The sequence below is a fragment of the Pituophis catenifer genome, unplaced genomic scaffold (genome assembly GCF_029215685.1).
Source record: "Pituophis catenifer annectens isolate HBS135680 unplaced genomic scaffold, rPitCat1.0.hap2 SCAF_14, whole genome shotgun sequence".
NCBI lineage: Eukaryota > Metazoa > Chordata > Lepidosauria > Squamata > Colubridae > Pituophis > Pituophis catenifer.
The window spans coordinates 23456295-23470296 of NW_027256894.1; the positions used below are offsets into that span (position 1 = coordinate 23456295).

Below are 14002 nucleotides of genomic sequence, written 5' to 3' on the forward strand. Positions count from 1 at the left end.
GGAAGGCAACTCCGGCTTTTCCTATTACGCGTCTAAAGAAGAGATTTTAGTCTGAAAGTCAAACCTCTCCAATCTGGTACCCCTCAAGTGCCGTCACCCTCTCGGGAAGCTTCTTGTTGGAGGTGTTGCCTAATCCCAGCCGTCCGTAGTCGCCGTTCCCAAATGTAAAGAGTTTGCCATCTGCAGTCACTACAGCCGAATGCTTAAAGCCACAGGACATCTGGAAGAAACAGCATTCACTGATCATGAGGGGCTTCCTGGAGACTTTTGGAGTTCTTTCAAGCCAGCTACAATTTTGGACTTTTAACCCCCTGGCCCGAATTCAGAGCCTGATCCCCCAATTCTTGCAAAAACCATCAAGTCGATGAGGGATCCAGTCTTGGACCCCTTTGCTGTACCTGGACCACTTCTTCTCCTTGCAAAGCTTCTATCTGCCTTGGCCGGCGTTGCCGGTCGCTGTTTCCGTGTCCCAATTTGCCATAATCTCCGTCTCCCCAGCTGAAAACCTCCCCACTCTCCGTCAAAGCCATGGAATGTCCATCAGAACCGCAAGATGTCACCAGCTGGGTGACAACAAAACCTTCACGCAAGTGGAAGAACCAAGACAACATTAATAGTTCCTTCTGTCCACTGCTCCTCCCCTCCCTCCCAAGGCCCAAACACACTCCCGGATTCTTCCCCTGGAAATCCCGTGTGGTGCCCCTTCTGGGTTCCTCTCCAGCTGGACCAGGCCACCCTCTGCCCTCTGGCCAGGGCTGTGGCAAATGCAAACCTTAGCCAGGCCCTGGTCTCCCGTAGATGGTCTGCCACAGGCTCTGCCGGGGAGCCTAGGAGGGACTCTGAGACCTTATTTCCCGATTGTTCCTGATTGTGGCATGTTGGACTCTATCTTGGGGCTGCCCCTCTCTGGGCTCTGGAAATAATCCTGAGCCCAGTTTTGGGGATGGAGTCCTTCATGAATAAATATGACGAGGTCACTTGGTCGAATATGCGACGCTGGCCAAATCTTCTGTGCCAAAATACACAACGTACCCTGCAAAGCTGAAATGACGGTGAGCACGTGAAGATCATCGGAATTTCCTTGTCCCAGCCGACCGTAGCTCCCTTCTCCGCAAGCCAAAACTGTTCCATTCGCTTGGATCACAAATGTGCAGTTTTGGCCACAAATGACCTGGGTAATTAAAAGGAAAAAAAATTGTTTCTTAAGGCAGCAAAAATCTGCATCTGAATCAACGCAAAGCCAGGTGAGCTGAGAGAGAGCTCCCTCCCCTCAAGAGCCTCAGATCTGTGGGAATCTGTCTGTCTCGTTTGGGCCTGCTCTGCTCTCTCCAAGAAAACCTCAGGGGGAGACTATCCTTGTGTGTGTGTGTGTGTGTGTGTGTGTGTGTGTGTGTGAAGACTTCTGACAGTTACCTGTTGTGCTTGTGAGAAGGAGGGGGCCAAGACGGGCAACAGGACGTTCCTTCCAGCCTCTGCCAGCTGCCCATGCCTTCCTGCTCCCCAGAGGCACACGTCACATTTCCCCCCAAGGTGCCAGTCCTAAGGGACAACAGAGGTTTTTAGAAGCGGGGTGGGGGGCTCTTTTGGGCTCTTTCCAACCCACCACCTATGGCACTAACCTCCGGGCGTGATGTTGCCCAGGACATGATCTGCTCATCCATGCCATTGATCCATTTTCCGTTGTCCTGCAAAATACAGTTCTTGCCTTACAGTCAAGCCGGGAGCGGTGCCATTTCCACGCCTGCTTACTTGAAAGGATGCCCTGACTTTGTCTGGAGCAACTTATGCAATTATGACACCCCAACCTGTAGTTTCACACAAGGCAAGAAGCTGCCCCTGCAAAATCTGGAGCATCCCCACCTCCTCCCCTTTTCCTAGAGCTGCAGGAGGCAGCACTCAAACGTTCTGTCTCCTTTGCTACATCCCCGCAACCCTAATCGAAAACAAACTGCAGGACCAACATCTCCAGGCAGCTCCACTGAGCAAGGCGCACACAAGAGCCCTTTCAAAAGCAGCCAAACAGGCCAGGCTGCGTTGCCAGGCGCAATGCACGGTTACCATAAGGAGGGCCAGTTCTTCTTCCGGCACCGGTTCCAGGTCTGGGACAGTGAAGGACTCTGGGAAGGTGTCTCCCTTGGCCAGCGCTTCTGCAGCCTTGACTGTCATGGAGAAGCACTCCAGCCAGGCCCACTCGGTGGGGTTCCAGGCCGAGGGGTCTGGGAGGCAGGCCTGGTGATGCGGAGGGATGGGTGGGCTGCACAAGAGCTGATCTAGATGCAGCCCCACGGCCAGGGAAGCCAAGCACTGCATGTAGGGGCTGTGAACAAGCTGGTCTCCACAAACCACGTAGGGCTAAGGGTGAGAGGAAGAGGAAGGGTTACCCCAATGTTATCCCTTTTGACCCTTCACTTTATTAACTATAAGAGGTCATGATGTCCAAGAGAAATAGCTTCATCATCAGCAAAACAGAGCTAGGATTACTCTGGGACAGAGTAACGAATTTAGTCCCAAATGTTTTTTCATAAGGAAATTGTGACAGCAAAGAGCTGTGGAAAATGCTGCCAAAAATGAATATCTAAGCAACATAATCTAGCACAACCCTCTGACCTACTCGGGGAACTCTGGAGGCGTCAGCAGAACCCCAGAAATTAGGCTGAGACCAAGTTCAATCTTTCTCAGATGGTCTCCGCACAGTTCACGCACAAGCTCCCCCCGTTCCAGGTCTCCCTACCTTTTCGTAGGTGTACTGTTCCTGCAGCATGATGGGCAGCCGTTCCAAGAAAGCCCTCATACATGGGGCCATGTTTAAGCCAAAAATGCCCTGTTGTTTCAAAGCGCTCCTACATGTCGCTAAGACGTGGTTGGAAGAGACCCATTCCGAAGTGCAATTCACCACCAGGACATCCTATCCGGAGAGGAGACTGTCACGCCTTTTGAAATAGCACCGCCACCATAATCAACCGTCCATCGTGTGGCACAAAGGCAGGTGAACCCAGAGCCAGAGAGAGGTCCCGCCGGCTAGGCTGGGGCCCCACTGAGAGGGAGGGCAGTGAGGACTTTGCTTAGAGACAATACCTTTGATCTACTAGAACAAGCAGCAACTCCAACCTCAGGGATCCAAACCACTGTCTGAATAGCTCCGGAACCGATCACCACGCTCTGCAGGACAGACCCGTCCTAAGCAGGAAGAAGCAGGAAAGCAATTACATAAGCGCAGGTCATCTGTGTTTGTATGGCAGAAAAGGTATCACAACAGTAACAATGTATTTGATTTGGGGTCTGCCAAACTCCAGAACCAGGTTTCTACGCACCAATCAGTCCATGAATTATCTAAAATTATTTGCTAAACTTGAGCCTTCAAAGTTGTGTTATTTTGTGTTATTCTGAAGGGGAACTGAAAACTGGCTTTGACTTTTGGGAACCCTGCTTACCCGGAGAGACCAGATGTTGATAAGTCCCCCGAGTCCCCCAGAGACCAAGGTGAGTCCGTCAGAACTGAAAGTCAACGTCCGCACAGGTGTGATGTGTCCTTTTAGCTGATAAACACACTTGGTTTCTGCTACTTTTCGGTCGGCATCCTGGAAAGGAAGGGCGAGAAGAATCCCAGAACTGAAATGCAAATGCCTATTTACAGAGCCCAAATACTTTAAAACGTGGCCATTTGTCCAGTTAGTGTGCTTCCGCCAGCTTTCTTCACACGGGTGACCTCTGCAAGGGATCAGATTCCCTCATCCCTCCCAAGCACGGAGGAAAGCTGCGTGAGGCCTGAGTGCAGAGGCAGAACCTTTATTTCAAAAGCTGCCTTGAATGCCTGGGCTTATCTCTGCCTCCCCAGACCGGAGGCTGCCTTCTGCCCTGCACCGGCTCCCCCTAAGAGAGAGCACCGACTTGTGGTCCTCACCTTCCCGCTGATGTCTTCGTCCCACCACTCTTCAGAGCAGCTCAGGCTCGACTGCAGGAAGACCAGCTCGTCTTGGGGAACTGTCCAAACACAAACCAAGCCATTCTGGCACCCGCTAAACAAAAGCGAAGAGGAGAAGCTGCATTGAAGAACCACCATTCCGCACCGGGCCGAGCGGTGCTTGTAGGTGCTTGCGGGTCACACGGAATCCCCTGAGGGCTGCAAACACGGAGCGAGTGAGCGGAGTCTTTTGGGCTTGGGAACTCTAAGACCCTCTCAGCATTTCTCCCCCCCTCCCCCCTCCACAGATGGCAGCGATGGAAATACAGGAGATTGGGAGGGAGAGAGTGGAAAGGCAAAAAACTGTAGGCCCAGGAACCTTGGAGTACAGAAAGGTGAGACTGATTTGTTTTTTTATAGATAGCAAAAAAATCTGAAAACACAAAATCTGACAATTGCCATCACATGACCATTATCAATGCAAACTGATTGCCAAGCGCCCAAATTGTGATCATGTGATGGCAGGGGTAGTGCGATGGTGGTAACTTCGAGGATGGGCCATAAGTCACTTTTTCCAAGGCCGTCCTACCTTTGAGCTGTCTTTAAATGAACGGCCATACGTTGAGGACTACCCGTACAGAATGATTCCTCTTTTGAATACAGCCAAATGCCATTTGAAAATTTTAGAAGCCCGTCAACCCCCCTGATTCTCTGTTCGTACCACGCAGCTGCCAAGAGAGGCATGAAAACTTCCAACTCACGTGGCCAGCAGCAGCTGCAGCTTGGGGCCTTTCCCCAGGAGGCTGCACCAGACCAGGGCATTCACCACGGCCTGGTGGGAAAGGCTGCACAAGTGCCTCCAGCAGCTCCCCGAGGAGCCCCAGAGCTTGACCGACTCTTCCTTCGCACAGGTCATGAGAATCTTCCCGGTGGGGTCCCACTTCATGCTGACAAGGGTGTCCTGGAGAAGGAAAGGAGCACAAAGGACCCACATTGGGCCATCTTGAGAGCACAGAGAATCTCCTTAAATTCCCTTCAAGCACAAGACACAAATCTCCCTCCTGAGCTGGGACACTGATACACACACACACACACACACACACACACACACGCATACAAGAACCTGCCCTCTTCATTGCTTCTGCCCTTTCTGGAGCTCAGGCCCTTCAGGAGGCCAAAGCAAGCGGGCTCTGCTGTACCTTGTATGCATCCACCAAAACAATCCCTCCGCTCTCCCGGGCTTCCCTCGTGCCTATCAAGAGCTTCCCATCCACGTAGCCGACAGCAAAAGGGCTCTCCTCACTGAACCAGGCAAGACAGGTCACCGACACTGGAGACCAGCAGAAAAAGATGGCTGAGTCACCCAAATCTTTTACAGCGCAGAAAGGAAATACACGAAAACACTGGGAAAACGACATCAGCTCTCTCGCTCTCTCTCTCGGGTCAAAATGCCCCTCCCCACTTCACAGCCCAAAGACTTGCAGCCCCCAGGACCTGGCAGGAGCCTACCATCCTTCCTGTAGCAATGTTCCAGTTCAATCCTGCGCATGGTGGAAACGTCCAGGACCTCAATCAGTCCCAGAGAGCCGTCCATCCGCCCCACCAGCAGGAACTCCGGCGCATCTCCAGTCCAGGCTGCGGAGGAACTTTCTTCAGGCCAGGCGAGGGCAGAGACCCAGTGAGGCTGGATGTCCAGGAGCCCCTTTCCCCCTAGGAACAAGACAGATGGGCGCTTCAAGGACCATTGCTCTCCTCACTTGCCTCGAAGGGCAATGGCTCCAAGAGTCCTTTTTACGGTGCGTTTGCCAGCCAAATTTTGCTGGCACCCTGGGCAGCTTGAATTTAGGGTGCTGTCAGAGAAACCCATTGCACCCAGACAGGTCAGCCCATTGATAACAACCAGCAGAAGAAAAGGAGCCAAAGAACGAGACTGGACTGCCAGTGCTTGACAAAATGGATCCCTCCACGAAAACGGAAGGGCTGCATGGCAGGTGATGGGAGGGAAGAGGGGCTGGAGTTTCTATCTTCTATCTCCCTTCCCCCCCATTTCCCTGCCAGCAGCTCCTGAAGTATCAACTGTTGTCTAGAAGCTTTGAAGAGGCCAAGTGGGCCTCCAGCAGAACTTCCCCCATATTGGCTCTCCAACAAACAAGGGTTTCAATCAGGTTTCCCTCATTCTGGCTAAAAAATAAACTGAAAGCGCATTGGGGGAACTGAATACCTGATTATTATTGGCCAGGACAAAGGCAACCGATAGGTTATTTCACTTTAAAAAATAAAATGCCTGTCACAACGTAATTCTGCTTAGTTTTGTCTTGCTAAAAATGGCTGATGTTCAGCCCGATGTGGTTCGTACCGTTGACCTGCCATATGTTCACCATCTTCTCCAGGGCTCCCGCCAGGTACTTGCCACTTAGACTCCAGCAGGCGAGAGAGAAACCGGGGTCACCGGGAGACCCCAAATTTTCTTCTGCATCTCCTTCGCTGCAAGACAATACAGAAACAGTTCTCCACTAATCTCTATGGCCCAAGCAATAGCAAACATCCCACCATCCCTCAAGCAGTTCTAATCCCGCGGAGGCCAAACCTTTCATGCGGCATCTTCTCTTTGCCTCACTGACAAACTGAGAGGAACCCAAAACTCATCCCCAGAACAGTTTCAGCCACGCCTGCAGCAAAAGGGCCTCCGTTCGTAAAAGCCGACTTGCCCGCTGGCTCTGTGGCTCTGAGAGAGCCGTTGCTCTGATCCAGCAGAGTCCTTTTGGCCCTTAGCTCTCCCATAAAGTCCTCCCTTTTGGTCAACCTAACAGAAACGGCCGCCAAGCCACCTACAGTTTGCTGAAGACACAGGTCTGTTGCAGCGAGTACTGCTTCTTGGTGACGTTCCACACTCGGATGGTTCCGTCGCTGCCACTGGTGGCCAGAAGACCTTTCTTGTTGCACCAAATGCAAGTCATGACCTGTTTCAAGAAAAGACGGGGAGGCGTTTCAGCCGGGGTCCAAAGTCGAAGGATTGTCTTCTTCATTATCAAATGTTCCTATTCAGCCACTGCTGGAGCTCAGATTAAAATCTGGCCAGGACACCCGATTTAAAAATCAGCTGAAGGAAACCTGAGCAGGAGAGGGTTGAGATATTTCAGTCCTCCACCAATTCCTGTTGGGCTCCTCCATATCCAGGCTTGTGCACTAGAACCAAATCCAGGACTGGGAATTATGGGGGTAGATAAACCCCCCTCCCCCCAGCGGCAGAAGGCTGCCTGGGTGTTAGCTGAGATGGGCCTCTGGAGATACTGTGTGTGTGTGTGGGGGGGGGTGTTACCCTGTTCTGATGAGCCTCCAGCTTGATGGAGGAGCACTTGCGCAGGTCCCCTCCCACGTCTGCCAGGGTCTGCGGGCTGCCTTGGTTGTCGCGGTCGTGAGCGGCGAGGGTCCGCACCAGCTGCTGAGCGGCCCACTGCCTGTGCTGCGAGGACAGCCGGGAGGAGAGGCAGCAGGCGGCCAGGGCGTTGGCCAGCTCCAGGGGCCCTAGGGCAGAAGGATCGGAGCAAGGCTGGTCACTCAAAGGGCCCACACCCCTGCTTGGACAAAAGCATCCCCCACTCAAGACAACTACCTTTCTTTTCCATTTCCGCTTTATCGTAGCTGGGCCTCAGTTTGGCCCCCTTGTCGGCCAGCAAGGCCACCAGGGCCTGGGTGACAACAAAGTTGGGGGAGGTGATGAGTTTGTTCTCTTCGGCTATTCCTCGCAGAAAACTCGGCAAGAACTTTCGTTGCACGGGATCATCCACTGTCGTTAAATTGACCCCGGTAGCTGCTGAAATCAAGTTCTAAAAAAAGGAATTAAAGCAACAACCAAGATGGATTTTTTCAAACACGGAGGCTAATTCTCACTACATTGAGTTTTTCAACAAGACATAGGAACCTTCGAAACGTTTCCCATTAAAGCAGATGCAGCATTTAAAGCAAAGTACGGTTTACAGGTCTATTCTGATTATGAATAATAGGAATTTATAAAACAGGAAAAAGTGATACACAAGGAAATAGAGTTGCTTTCAAAGACACTGAATTTTTTTCAGGTAGCTCATAGCTGTCATAATTCCCATCATCAGATATAATAGATTTCAGAGATTAAAGACGTAATGGACTCCGATGATTCAAATGGATTTACCCAGATTAAAATAATTCTAAACAAAACAAACTATATTCCGGTAGTAATAGTTTGAAACTATTTGTTTTTCAGGTTCTGTTTAGGTAGATTGTCTGAATATATTGGGCTGAGAAAGGCTGTTGAAGCCTCTAGCTGCTTCCTCCGTTTTCCTTTCAGAAACAACTTTGTCTTGCCTCAACTACCGACGGTCTCCTAAGTGCTGCCTGTGCCGAAGGGCTCTTGCTACCCACTTCCCCTCCAGTCTGGCCCAGCCAAAAGACTCCGGGATCTTTAGCCCCGAAAGCTGAGTTCCTCCTGAGCGAAAAAAAGCGGCTGCACAGCTGGAACAAACACAGCCCTCACCTGAGTGCACAGCTGGACCAGAAGTTTTGCAGCCCCGGGGGTGTTGGAGGCCAGGCAGCCGACTGCTGTGCTCAGGTAGGCCAGGCAGGAGATGGGCTTGGTCATCTGGCTCTGGATGCCTCTCGGCCTCTCGGAAGGGCTCAGCCCGGAGCAGGAGCCGGTGGAGAGGCCAGCTCTCCCCGCCGCAGCCAGGCACATCAGGCGGACCAAGGTACGGATGTCCGTCAAACCCAGGGACTCCAGCCCTGCTGCCAGGCTGCAGCTGGACCCACTGCGAAGGGAAGAAAAGGTCAGAGCCATGGCCAGGCAAAGCCTCTCTCGCCCAGCCGTTCCTCCCTGGGCCCTTTGGCCCTCCTGTGCTTCCCCCAGCCCAGTGGAGTCTCCTCACCTGACCGACAGCAGGGAGAGGGCTCTCATGACCATAGTCCTGGCCAGGAGGACCTGGGCTGCTGCCGTCACCCGTCTCAAGGCCATGATGCGGTCGTGGGGATTTAGCAAAGCAGCCGCCTGCTCCCCCAGAGTAATCCTGCCCGAAGAGCTTTTCTCCACAGAGCCTTGGCAACCTGTAAGGAGGAAAAGGAAGGCCAGGTCACCCATCAGAGAAAGAAACCCGACTGCTGCCTTGTAAGCCCCAAGGACTGCTTAGAGACAAAGGAACGGTAAGCGCCCAACGTGGTACGAGGTGTCCTCAGTGCTTCATAGCCACCGCTGGGCCTCTCTTGCCACTCCGCCTCATCTCCCTGCCCCTGTTCTGTGGCACGGAGGCTGAGTGGCTGCCGTGGATTCATTCCCTGAATCCTTTCCCTGGGTTTCACTCCTAGCAGCTGGGTGTGAGATGAAACAGGGTCTGGATCCAATCCAGAGGGCTTGCCCTGCCAGCCCGTGACTTTTCTGCTACTCTTTCCAGGGAACTGTGCGCTAAAAGCCTCTATTTCACTGCCAGTCCCCAATCCTCAGGCTTTTATCATCTTCAAGAAAAAGGGCTTGGCTGGTGGCCCTTTCCAGCTTTCCACGAGGTCTCCATTCCCACAAGAACCACCTCTGCTTCCTGCCCCCAGAGATGGGATCTCAGCATTGGGCGCACAAAAGAACGGCCTATCAGGGGCCAGCAATCTCCCCCCCCCCCGGTTTACCTATTTGCATCAGCGTTTCCTCCATGCTGTTGATGGCCGTGACCATGGCCACAGAGGCTCCAAGGGGGTCACTGTCCGGGAACTGGACAGGTTCGGGCACGATGCGCCGGTCATTCAAGCCCAGGGGTCCAGCCAGCAGCTCAAACTCCTCTTCGCCGGTCAGCTTTTCATCCTCATCAACGTCCAGCATATCCCAGTCTTCTAGCGTGAAGCAAGCAAACTGCGGTTAGGCCTTACCTTTCCATGGAGGCCCAAAGTCGATGCTCGTGTTGTGAGAAAGACGGCGACAAGAAGTACCTTCGTAGACGGTCTCCTGCTTGCCTATTAGATCAGGGGCCTGGCCTTTGTACCTGTACCCAAGAAAGAAAGAACCACAGTCACCTTCACATGCCACGCATCTCCTTAAGCCGGACGTAAATAATTAGCTGTTAGTTGTTAACAGGAAGGAACAATGAAACCGAGGCCTCCTCCTTTTTTTGCAGCTGAATCAACTTGTTCCGCAAGGTGGGCAGAAGGAAGATTGTGGACGAAGAAGCTGCACCACACGACTCGACGTCAGAAGCTCCGCAAGGGTTCTAGCAGGACTCATCTAAATGCTCCTTTTTATTCACTGACGTAAAACTACTTCTAAAGTTCCAGTTAATGATTAGGCTAACTTAAGCTTCTCATGGAAAAACATACCAAACCTACTAAAACTGAGCCTATTTTAAACACCTGATTCTGTACCTCCACTCTGCGTGTCCCTACCAAGAGGGCACAGGGCATTGAACAGCGCCTGTCAGGGGACGGTCTGAAGTTTTGAACCTGTCTTTCCTCTCCAAAGGGCTACATTGACTGAAGTCCGAAACGTTCTTCTCTCACAAAAGGAAGGGAGGCTGACAAAGATTTGTGGTGCAAAGGCGGGTCTTCTCTTTACCCAAAGCTGCCCCCTACACAACCTTTGCCCATCCGGCCCCCTCTCTGCTGCCCCAAAGAGCTTCCAGGTTTGGCTGTTGAACTTCAAAACCAAGTGCAACTTCCAAGTGGCTTTTGACCACAAAGGAAAGCAAAGAGGCAAGAGAAGCCTTGGGCAGCCTGAACACGCCACGAATATTAGCGTTCCTCGTGGGGAAGGGGGCAAAACCCTCGGCCCCACTCCCACCCAGCAGCCCATGCAGGGGCTGGCGGGAACCGGGGGGGGGAACGACAGGGAGTGTGAGCAAGCCGCCCCACAGCCCTCCCGCCTCCTGTCCGATACCTTTCCGAGGCCGAGGACTTGTTCTTGCTCTTCAGGGCCAGGTATTTCTCCCGGCAGCTGCCACATAGCAGGTAGTAAGGGTTCCCGCTTCCACACTCGCCACCAAACCAGCCGTCCACGTAGGAGCCGTTGCTGCGGTAGCCCTGGCGGTTTGCACTGCGCCCACAGCCAGGGTGGTTCCTCTTCATATGCTGATTGAAGCTGGCCACGCTGGCTTCGCACAACTCACACACTACCACTTCTTCCCTGTCTTCAGATTCACAAACGTGCTGCACAACATAATTACACTGTTATTGTTTCATGTACAAGGAACAATCTCGTATTCCTACTTTTTCCACACCCACATTAAAGCAAACTGATGTCTTCTGCTCCAGCTCGGTGCCAGAGGCACAGGTGGCATTGCCCCTCTCCCTCCCAAGAGATTACCCCTTATAGTCGCCAGCCAGACCCGCTGACAAGGAGGGGCTGCCAGAGGCAGACAAGAGAAAGACGGTGTGCAAGAAAACAAGGCCAATCAACAGCATTGACATTGGTGCTCTCATTAGGTGTTGCTACTCGGTGGAAGAGTCCCCCAAATGCAGAGGGAGACCCCTCCTCCACGTGCAGCTTAATACATTACACAATCTCACATGAGCAATTTCTACAAATTCAGTTTCAAGAATTTTCTTTCCTGGAAGCCTTGAGGAAGAGGAAGAGGTCCCAAGAAAGCCACACTAATTATGCACAAGTTAATTGCCTTCCTATCAGGCAGAACTGAGACCTGTGTCTAGGCTGCCCTCTCTGGGAGGAATTCTGCTCCGGAGCATTAACAAGCAACTGCTGGTTCTCCTTCTGGGCCAGGAGGGAATCAGCTCTGACGAGGCCAGGATTCTGCAGCTTTGGCTGGATCCTTGACCTGAAGGAGGCGACAGCATTGAGCAACAGGCTGAACTGCCCAAGTTTAACTCCAGTTTTAAAACAAGCAGCATTTCCGTGGTGGTTCCAGCTGTTTCAGCTATTTTTTAAATTTAAATCAAAGGAAAAACATTAGGCATTTATTTCTGATTACTAAAGCCTGGAGTTACACCTATTTCTAAAAAGGCTTTTAAAGAAAAGAACGCCTGAATTGTTACTGCCCGCAGAAAAGAGAGTTGGCAAATAGAAAGCAGCCGCAGTCACAGAGAGGAGAATCCCACATTTTAGCAACAACCATGTTAACTGAGGCGGCTGAGCGAGGCACAGAGTTAAGTCCCATTCTACAGAGCAAGAAGGAAGCAAAGCAGCAGCCCCAGCTGCCGTCACACACACCCAGGTCGGCCAGTCCAATACCTCTGGGATCCACATTCCCAGAATGTCATTGTCCCCAGCAAGGTCCGGCCCAAACATGGCTTCCATGGCCTCCTCGTCCAGCTCCAGCTCCAGCTCCTCGTCCAGGTTGAAGTCGTAGAGCGTGCCAGGATCTTGCGGCAAGGAGATCCCTTCCCTCCGGCTCTGATTCCGGTGGGCCTGTACAGAGCGGTACAATCCCGCTTAAACCAGAGAAGAAAACCACAGGGTTTACTGGGCAAGTCAAAAGCTGTGTGTGTGTGTGTGTGTGTGTGTGTGTGTGTGTGTGTGTGTGTGTGTTTGTGTGTGTCACAAGGGCGCTTGGACTGCAGGAATGGAGGCCTGTCTGCCCAGGGTCCAGGGGGAGCCCATCATCCCCTCCTCTCCTGATATTATGATTGCTCATAAATCCTTTATCCCACGCCTGAACCTGAGAAAGGCCTTTGGGTAGTGAATGAAGAGGATGCCCTTGAATGGCTGCTACCAAGGCAATGATCAGAGAAAGGGGGGCCCAACCTCCCCTCATTCTCAGGAAGAGGCAGCACATTCACCCTAGTAACCCTAGATTCTGTTACTAGAGCTGTTCTAATGAGAGTAGCTTTCGGTCTGCAGGGCGTCTGTTTCTTAGCCTGACGTATCTGCTATGGGTACCACAGGGAAACCCCAGGAAAGGCTACCCTGGGCTGACAGGGGGAAGAAGATAACTGTCAGGAAGGAAGCTGGTACCACATCAGCCTTATTTTCTTAGACAGAGCAGGTCTCCACCCTCAACTCTGGGACAGGCTTTACACGGGGCCCCACAAAACTGAAATATTCTCAAGAAATCTTAATAATTTTCCTTCAGCTTTGGATGCGCAGACTTTGGGCACATTTTTTTTTTACAAATAGCTAGTTAGCAAGTGTTCTAAAATACGGCAAGCATCTTCAAGAAATTAAAGGAGGAGAGGGAAACGTGTAATGTAGTATTTGAAAGACTTACCAGCACGGGCCAGCAGCGTTCGAGCAGCTAGATCAAATTTGTGTCTCCTCGTTACTGCTGACCGACCCCTTGCCACGGGCCCACTGCCAGAGGCGGCATTTTCTGTGTGATCCATGTTATCATGGCTGGAAGGACAAAAACAGCTCAGGAACACTGGCATGGCTTGAGGGGGAAACCCAGCACTCGGTTGTGCTGCACCTCTGGACCAGAAGGCTTTTAATTTCCTTTAACAGAGCCCGAAATAATTTGAATCATACCACCTACTGACAGATAAGGTGGCAAACAAATACTTATATTCCGCAGTAGAGAGCTCACCTTTCACCAAAGCCTTCCTCCAATTCAGGGGCATCAGCTGAAGGCAAGTCTCCTGGAGATTGCAGGTAGCTCTGGTCGCTGGACTTGCCACCACCTCCTGGGCCTAAGCCTCCGTGTCGGGCATCCACCATTTCTTCTGACTGAGGCTCTTCGTCTTCCTCATTCCCAGGATGCTCAATCATCCACATTGCCAGGACAGTGATGTTCTGGGCATCCGCTTCTCCTCTTGCACCTGTGGGAACCGGAAACCTTCATCTGGACAGCCCAGCAGAGCCACCTGCTACAGCATTGAAAGGACTAAAGAGAAGCATCTGTTTTGCCCAGCCCAGAATTCCCTGCTCTTATAATAAATTGCTATTGATGTTTCACCATCTGTAATTGCCCCAGCCAGTTAAGATTCTGGGCAGCAAACGGAAAAACAGGATAAAATCAAACACTAGACACAGAGACACAAGTTGCACACGCATAATGAATTCGGGCCGAAGGAATGGCAGAATCCAGATTTTCATGCCTTGTGAAATGCAAGGAGGGGGGAGGACAAGGCATCCCTCGGGGAGCGCGACCCACACCCCTCGTGCCACTCGTGGACTCTCCCGCAGGCCCTCTCCAGAAGCTCAGGTGG

General features: G+C 52.1%; 1 protein-coding gene across 1 annotated transcript in view; it reads right to left on the reverse strand.

The window, feature by feature from the left end:
- HERC1 (HECT and RLD domain containing E3 ubiquitin protein ligase family member 1) overlaps positions 1–14002 on the reverse strand; it is a 55621-nt gene that overhangs the window by 7950 nt on the left and 33669 nt on the right. Inside the window, exons 42-66 of the mRNA XM_070953394.1 lie at positions 13381–13612; positions 13066–13190; positions 12069–12289; positions 10782–11050; positions 9842–9894; positions 9545–9745; positions 8800–8974; positions 8412–8682; positions 7515–7728; positions 7221–7426; positions 6734–6861; positions 6258–6385; positions 5411–5611; positions 5101–5231; positions 4663–4862; positions 3902–4016; positions 3432–3578; positions 3076–3177; positions 2732–2905; positions 2059–2352; positions 1620–1685; positions 1414–1539; positions 1033–1171; positions 399–580; positions 65–220 (exon numbers count right to left, since the gene is read on the reverse strand). Of these exons, the coding sequence (XP_070809495.1) occupies positions 65–220; positions 399–580; positions 1033–1171; positions 1414–1539; positions 1620–1685; positions 2059–2352; positions 2732–2905; positions 3076–3177; positions 3432–3578; positions 3902–4016; positions 4663–4862; positions 5101–5231; positions 5411–5611; positions 6258–6385; positions 6734–6861; positions 7221–7426; positions 7515–7728; positions 8412–8682; positions 8800–8974; positions 9545–9745; positions 9842–9894; positions 10782–11050; positions 12069–12289; positions 13066–13190; positions 13381–13612 (4256 nt within the window). The remainder of the gene's footprint in view (positions 1–64; positions 221–398; positions 581–1032; positions 1172–1413; positions 1540–1619; positions 1686–2058; positions 2353–2731; positions 2906–3075; positions 3178–3431; positions 3579–3901; positions 4017–4662; positions 4863–5100; positions 5232–5410; positions 5612–6257; positions 6386–6733; positions 6862–7220; positions 7427–7514; positions 7729–8411; positions 8683–8799; positions 8975–9544; positions 9746–9841; positions 9895–10781; positions 11051–12068; positions 12290–13065; positions 13191–13380; positions 13613–14002) is intronic.